This window comes from Mesoplodon densirostris, chromosome X (assembly GCF_025265405.1).
Source record: "Mesoplodon densirostris isolate mMesDen1 chromosome X, mMesDen1 primary haplotype, whole genome shotgun sequence".
NCBI lineage: Eukaryota > Metazoa > Chordata > Mammalia > Artiodactyla > Ziphiidae > Mesoplodon > Mesoplodon densirostris.
Genome location: NC_082681.1, coordinates 92,461,296 through 92,469,184, shown reverse-complemented (window position 1 = coordinate 92,469,184; position 7,889 = coordinate 92,461,296). Strand labels below are relative to the sequence as shown.

Genomic DNA, 7,889 nt, shown 5'->3' with positions numbered 1-7,889 from the left:
GTCCTGGCACCTGCACAAATGCTGTAGGTTGCGCAGCTTTACCAGGACAAGGGTCTCCTTGGGAATTCCTTCCATGTAGATACAGCCAAAGTGCTTAACATGAAAAAAGGTTAAAACCCCATCTTTACACGGTAGAAGCCATCAGCCAAAGTTATAGGCTTCTGGCGGGTCGGGGGCGGGGGCGGGAGGGGCAGCACTGGAAAAGGGAAATCCAAAGGCCTCGGGTTTCAAATTAATACTGATTTAAAGTCGCATTTCCAAGGTTTGGCTTCATCTCCCTGTATTTCAAGAGCGCCTCCCTGATCACTAATTTCTTCCTTCGGTTGCTGGGTAAACCTTTAACCCCTATCCTACCTCTACCTCCATTTGTTCAATAGGAATTTTCATTTTCACTTGAATCTTGAGTAGAATTGGAAATCAGGTGTGCCTGTCTAGGCTTCATTAAATCGTGGTCAAATCGCTCTTCCGGAGCGCGTGAACAAAAATGAATGGACATTTACGTTAAAAAAAAAAAAGAGAGAGAGAGAGAGAGAGAGAGAGAGAGAGAGAGAGAGAGAGAGAGAGAGAGAGAGAGAGAGAGAGAGAGAGAGAGAGAGAGACTTTCGGACTTCACCCAGGACTGAGGATGCAGGAGGCCGAGCGTACGGATGGCAGCGAGAGGTCAATCCCCGCCCGGCGCCGGGTCGGCGGTGGAGGAGTCGGAAGTGGTCGGGGTTTGGGGGAGGAGATCCGCTCACACACAACAGGAGAGGCTGCGCCGCCATATCTGCTGCCGCCGCCGCAGTTGCGAATGCAGCGTCGGGACCGGGCTGCCTCCGCGCCGCCGCTAAGGTTCGTGTCGCTCCCCCCCGAGCCCCCTGCTCTTGCCGCCTCACCCCCGGCGGCACTGCCCGCTCTTTCTGGCCCGTTGAGCCCGCTCCCTCCCCGCATCCATCAGGGCTGAGGACCATGGATCCGGGCAGCAGCAGCAGCAGCGACTCGGCTCCCGACTGCTGGGACCAGGTGGACATGGAAGCACCGGGTTTGGCCCCGAGCGGGGACCGAGCCGCCTCGGCGGCTGCGGCGGCGGCGGCCGAGGCCCAGCGTGAGCCCCTCAGCTCGGCCTTCAGCCGACAGCTCAACGTCAACGCCAAACCCTTCGTGCCTAACGTCCACGCCGCGGAGTTCGTGCCGTCCTTCCTGCGGGGCCCGTGCCAGCCGCAGACCCCCCCGGCCGACGCCCCCGGCATCGATGAAACCTGCCCCGGCGCGGGCGACCCTCAAGGTAAAAGGCTGGGACGGGGGGCACCTGTGGAACATTCCAAAGAGGAACAGTTAGTGTGGCGTGAAGGTTCCAATTCAGCCGTTACCATGGAACTTTCGGAACCTGTTGTAGAAAATGGAGAGGTGGAGATGGTCTTAGAAGAATCATGGGAGCACAATAAAGAAGTAAGTGAAGCTGAGCCAGGGGGTAGTTCCTTGGGAGATTCGGGGCCCCCAGAAGAAAGTGGCCAGGAATTGATTGAGAAAGAGGAAATCAGAAAATCGAAATCTGTGGTCGTCCCCTCAGGTGCTCCTAAAAAAGAACACGTAAATGTGGTATTCATTGGGCATGTAGATGCCGGAAAGTCAACCATTGGAGGACAGATCATGTTTTTGACAGGAATGGTTGACAAAAGGACACTTGAGAAATATGAAAGAGAAGCTAAAGAAAAAAACAGAGAAACTTGGTATTTGTCCTGGGCCTTAGATACAAATCAGGAAGAACGAGACAAGGGTAAAACAGTAGAAGTGGGTCGTGCCTATTTTGAAACAGAAAAGAAACATTTCACAATTTTAGATGCCCCTGGCCACAAGAGTTTTGTCCCAAATATGATTGGTGGTGCTTCTCAAGCTGATTTGGCTGTACTGGTAATCTCTGCCAGGAAAGGAGAGTTTGAGACTGGATTTGAAAAAGGTGGACAGACAAGAGAACATGCGATGTTGGCAAAAACAGCAGGGGTGAAATATTTAATAGTGCTTATTAATAAGATGGATGATCCCACAGTAAATTGGAGCAGCGAGAGATATGAAGAATGTAAAGAAAAGCTAGTGCCCTTTTTGAAGAAAGTCGGCTTCAGTCCCAAAAAGGACATTCACTTTATGCCCTGCTCAGGGCTTACCGGGGCAAATATTAAAGAGCAATCAGATTTCTGCCCTTGGTACACTGGATTACCATTCATTCCGTATTTGGATAATATGCCAAACTTCAACAGATCCATTGATGGACCAATTAGACTGCCAATTGTGGATAAGTACAAGGATATGGGCACTGTGGTCCTGGGAAAGCTGGAATCAGGATCCATTTTTAAAGGCCAGCAGCTTGTGATGATGCCAAACAAGCACAATGTGGAAGTTCTTGGAATACTTTCTGATGATGCTGAAACTGATTATGTAGCCCCAGGTGAAAACCTTAAAATCAGACTGAAGGGAATTGAAGAAGAAGAGATTCTTCCAGGATTCATACTCTGTGATCCTAATAATCTTTGCCATTCTGGACGCACATTTGATGTTCAGATAGTGATTATTGAGCACAAATCCATCATCTGCCCAGGTTATAATGCGGTGCTGCACATTCATACTTGTATTGAGGAAGTTGAGATAACAGCCTTAATCTCCTTGGTAGATAAAAAATCAGGAGAAAAGAGTAAGACACGGCCCCGCTTCGTGAAACAAGATCAAGTGTGCATTGCCCGTTTAAGGACAGCAGGAACTATCTGCCTTGAGACATTCAAAGATTTTCCTCAAATGGGTCGTTTTACTTTAAGAGATGAGGGTAAGACCATTGCGATTGGAAAAGTTCTGAAACTGGTCCCAGAGAAGGACTAAGCAGTTTTCTTGTTGCCCCTACACAATACTGTGAGAATTGACTACAAAAGTTCACCACCTTCTCTTATTTACTGCCCATTGAGAGACTTTTCTCCATATTTTGCAAAGAAAAATTTCACAGCAAAAATCCATGTTTTGTCAGCTTTCTCATGTTGAGATCTCAGTTGTGTCACTGCTGAATTTACCCATAAGTTTCCTCCTCCTATGCCATTCTGCTTCCTTGAACAGAATCAGTAATAGCTTTGTAAGTGATGTGGATGTAATTGTCTATAACAATGAAAAATTAATATATTTTTTAATTTTTCATTTTCCCTTAGGATATTTAGACAACCCTTGTTCCACGCAGACCAATCAGAGTGTGTCAGTGTGTGTGTACATGTTAAAAAGACAACTAACGTGAATAAAATATTCCATTTGAAACTCTTATTGGTATTTGAAATGCTTTTGAATATTTTTTTAAACTTGTCTGTAATACTTCTCAATTAGGTTTTTTACTGTCTCAAGTAACTGAATACATTTTATTACCTGGGCTTTTAACAACTGTCCTGCACTCACTGTTTTAAATGAGGAATTTACAAACAATGCACAGGTTTGTGTTAAAGGAAAAATTTTAATTTTGAGAAAAATAATTTAAAGCTCTTCCCAATGAACTTTGTTTTCTGTGTTCAAGTCCAGTCAATAAAGGAGCTCTTCTGCTTTCCCACTTGTGATTTGAAAAAGAAAAGCTCAGGCCATCTATCAAGTCCCCGAATGTTGAACATGGCCAGATTACAAATATACCTGGGGATTCAGACCGTATGTTGACTAGACTATTATCTGCACTCCCTCATCTTAACACACCCCTTTGTTTTATTCACCAAGAGACTTGTAATGTGGGACACAACACAGTAAGGGGCATGACTTGAGAAGGTAAATGCTTGCAATAGTAAGTCATTCACTGACAAGTAAGGGTTATTGAGGGTCCTGAGCTTGGAGATGGGGAGACCATTCCGCTCTTCTATTCTTCAGTGCTTGGGGTTAGTAGGAAAGGTGGGAGGTCATTTTTACAATCAGATCATGACCCACTCTTGGGGTCAGAGTTAACTGGACTCATCTCTGAAGAGTACATTGAGGAAAACACCAACTGTGGACCCTGAGGTGGCTACTTTTATTGCCAGGAGAGTGGCCTTATAACCTGCGTAACTATCAACAGCTGCAAGAACTTTCTGTCTTGGTAAGTAGGTAGTGGCCCAGTGTAAACACTGCCCAATGGTGGGCAGAGCCAATTCCTCACACTTATGGGGTGGTTGAACAAGGGTGGAGACTGCTGCCAGAACACAATGGGCTATACTCAGGACCTTTCTCCGTGGTCCCTTTGTTTGTGTCCGCATGTACCTCCAGGATATCTACCCTGTCAGAGATAGCCACAGGTCTTGTCAGGGCATCAATAGCATGGCTCTGTGAATCATCCAACCATAGATCTTCAGGGCACCCACAAGGGAAAAGAGGATTTTTATTTTGTCATATGTCAGCTAACCTAACCCACAGGGATGTGCCTCATGTTGTCTTGGACCCAGTCCTTTAATAATTAGAATGTCAGTGGCAAGAGTTTCGTCTTATTTTACAGTTCCTTCTCTTGCCTCTGTGCTCTGAGCTTTGTACAAAATACAGGCCAATCCAGTGTTCGCTAAAAGTTTTGCCCTGGCAGCCGCTTTTTAAAAATTTATTTCTGATGCTGCATCAATCTCATTGTTTTGCAATTTTAGTAATTTACCAATAGGATAATTGTGGATAGCATCCACTAATAGGCCAAAGCCACAAGGCAGGACAGAACTCTTTTTTTCTCCACCCAATTTGGATAATTTCCCATCAAAAACTGGCTCCTAAATGTCTTCTCATTAGCCAGTTGTATAGAAATTTATCCACCAGGAGCTCTGAACTCTATAAACAACTTTCAGAGACCAGGACATAAATCTTTGGGAGTGGATTTTAGAAACCAATAATTTTCATTTCAGTGATCATTCAGGTGGTTGGAGACACCTGACCCTGGCTCTTTAATATTCAGTATATAAACTCATGGTAATGTTTTTTTTTTCTAACTTCGTGAATACCTTCATTTGTAGTTCTTAATGTCTGGTAGTGTTCTCCAATACTGCAAATTGAGGCCATCCACAAACACAGTACAGTTTCCACAGGGCATACAAAACAGTGTCCCTTCAGTGGTTCCCTGTTGCCTCTAATTCAGACCAATCTAACTTAACTGTGCCAAGAGCACCTCAAATTCCTGGTAAGCAAGATCAGTGTAGAAACTCCCCAAGTCTGGCTGCATCCTGTAAATACATCATGAATTTACTATGTCAGGATGACTCTTGGCGACTTTTCTCCCAAGGTTCTTCCTTTTATTCCTCATTATAGGACAAATCTGCAGAGATTTAGGAAAAGGGCCCAACTTAATTTGGTACGTCAGCAAAGACCCATAAAGGAAAGAAAGTGGAAAGCTTGGGCTGGGTAGAAGCTAGCAGACCTCCACATTGAGCATCTTTCTCTGGTACCCAGGACAAATTGTCAGTGCTATTAATATCCACTATGGTTACCATTCCTGTCTTCAATAGACAAATCCTTTCTCAAAATAGACTCTCTTTTTACAGTGTCATGATTCTGATTTACTACAATGCAAGAACCTGCTCTTTTTAAAGTTTACTTATGCACATTTTGCAGTACAAATATTCAACCCACACACTTTAGTTAAAATGACTGGTTTAGTTGCAGGAAAATTATTAGTTACCATGTCATGGCCATACAAAAGAAACTATCCAGCAACCACAGAAATTCTGCCAAAACCTGAGCATTTGAACATGTTCACATTGATCCAGTGCCTGTTTTTATGTTCAATATGATTCTATATTTTCTGTTGTGGGTATTGACATATTTCCATTTCTCCTAGTTTTCAGTTAACAATATCCACTCATGGTTGACCACTGGGTGGAAGGAAAATTTGATCCCAGATTTCTCACCAGAGACACGACTGTTTCCACTGAATGGGGAAAGTGGGCTTGCCTTAGAATTTGGGAGAGGCTTTTTCAAACCACCCTGTGGGTGTTTGTTAGTTAATGTTCAACCAATCACCAAGATCAACAAGGGAAAGGGAGAGAAAAAAGAACCTACTGTATGAACATGCCACGTATGAGAAAATAAAACAAGAGAAGAAAAAAAGCTTTGTTTACATACACGAGGGCAGTTTACAATTTGACACTATAGCCCGTAGAATATTCACTATTGGATTCCCTTACAGTTCTATCTTGCACTCAACAATGCAGATTGTTTTGGAGGAAATTTGTCTAAATTCTAGGGGGATTCTCTTTTCCTTCACTTATCCTTTAAAAAATTGTAGTTTCTTTTATAAGTCAGTGGATGAAAGGTTCAGGCTCTAAGAATCAGACATCAATCAAAAGGGTTTTCGGCAAAACCCCTTGTTTTCTACTCAGATTAATATTAAGCAATCAGAATTTACATGCACACATAATTTTCAGACAGTTCTCAGCCCTCTAATGAAGATATTTCTCTCTTTCATTGTTGAACTTCAAAAGTCCAAGCAGAGAATATTGAGACCTGCCCCAGTTTTAGAATGAGAGGACAAAAAGGAAAACAAAAATGAAAGATTTGTCCAGTCAGGCTGCTGTATACAGTCATGTCGCTGTATCTCTCATTTGATATGATATATATCCAATAAGTGTCCAATTATAGCTCTTCTTTCCTCACATTTGGGGCTCTGATTAAAAGGCTTCCTCTAATCTCTAACAGAGACTTAGATGAATTATCTCCTCCTGAGACAGCTTTTACTAGCTCTACCACAGTCTATCAGTGACCTTTTGCCATACCAATAAATTTACAGAACACAATGTCACATGGCAAATGAGCAAGAAAGACCCCAACTGGCTTCTGCTGCTTTAGCTGACAGTTCCTGGATTAAAGGTTAGTGTTTGATTTCTACCTTTTATTTCTTTTTGCACCCTGCTTTAACTGATGCTCATATGACATATATTATTTAGCTTTCCAGACTGCTTTAGCTTCTTTTGCCAATTTAGTAAGGTATAAATGAATAGGTGAAATAAAATGTATTAATACATTTTTTAAAAGTTTAACATCTTTATTGGAGTAAAATTGCTTTACAATGGTGCGTTAGTTTCTGCTTTATAACAAAGTGAATCAGCTATACATATACATATATCCCCATAGATCTTCCCTCTTGCGTCTCCCTCCCACCCTCCCTATCCCACCCCTCTAGGTCGGTCACAAAGCACTGAACTGATCTCCCCGTGCTATGCAGCTGCTTCCCCCTAGCTATCTATTTTACATTTGGTAGTGTATATAAGTCCATGCCACTCTCTCACTTTGTCCCAGCTTACCCTTCCCCCTCCCCATGTCTTCAAGTCCATTCTCTACGTCTGCATCTTTTTTTAAAATATCTAAAGGCTTGGGCCTCCCTGGTGGCGCAGTGGTTAAGAGTCCGCCTGCCGATGCAGGGGATACGGGTTCGTGCCCCGGTCTGGGAGGATCCCATATGTCGCAGAGCGGCTGGGCCCGTGAGCCATGGCCGCTGGGCCTGCGCGTCCGGAGCCTGTGCTCCGCAACGGGAGAGGCCACAACAAACAGTGAGAGGCCCGCATACCGCCAAAAAAAAAAAAAAATATCTAAAGGCTTAACTCCTGAGTGATGCTAATGACAGAATGCTTCATCCCCATCTGTGTTCTTCAATGTGTGCCAAACCCAAAAGAACTCTGGTCTGAAAGGGTAAATGAGCTGCAAGCATATATTTTGCACGTTTAAGAAGGGAACACCAAGGTTTGAAGGGAAGGAGATACATCTAAGGAGGCTTTAACCTTAAAGGACGGTGATTCAGGAAAGGTGTGGTGGCTTCACAAGATCTTGGTAGTGAGTAAAAAGTTGCAGTGACCAAATTTAACATAATTCAAGAACATTTGCCTCTATGGATGGCACACTATTCAAGGCCTGAAGGGAAGTTGGGGGCACGAGAAAGGTCATATTGATTTCCCAGCAGAATC

General features: G+C 43.7%; 1 protein-coding gene across 1 annotated transcript; it reads left to right on the top strand.

Moving 5' to 3' along the window:
• Positions 1-726: 726 nt before the first annotated feature.
• On the top strand, positions 727-3,271 carry GSPT2 (G1 to S phase transition 2). Its single transcript, XM_060086962.1, has 2 exons — positions 727-831; positions 938-3,271. The coding sequence occupies exon 2, from the start codon at positions 949-951 to the stop codon at positions 2,845-2,847; it is 1,899 nt and encodes a 632-aa protein (XP_059942945.1). The 5' UTR covers positions 727-831; positions 938-948; the 3' UTR covers positions 2,848-3,271.
• Positions 3,272-7,889: the final 4,618 nt, after the last annotated feature.

Bases quoted from the DNA above. Each gene is read 5' to 3' on its own strand.
- GSPT2 (XM_060086962.1), top strand. From the start codon at position 949: ATGGATCCGGGCAGCAGCAGCAGCAGCGACTCGGCTCCCGACTGCTGG.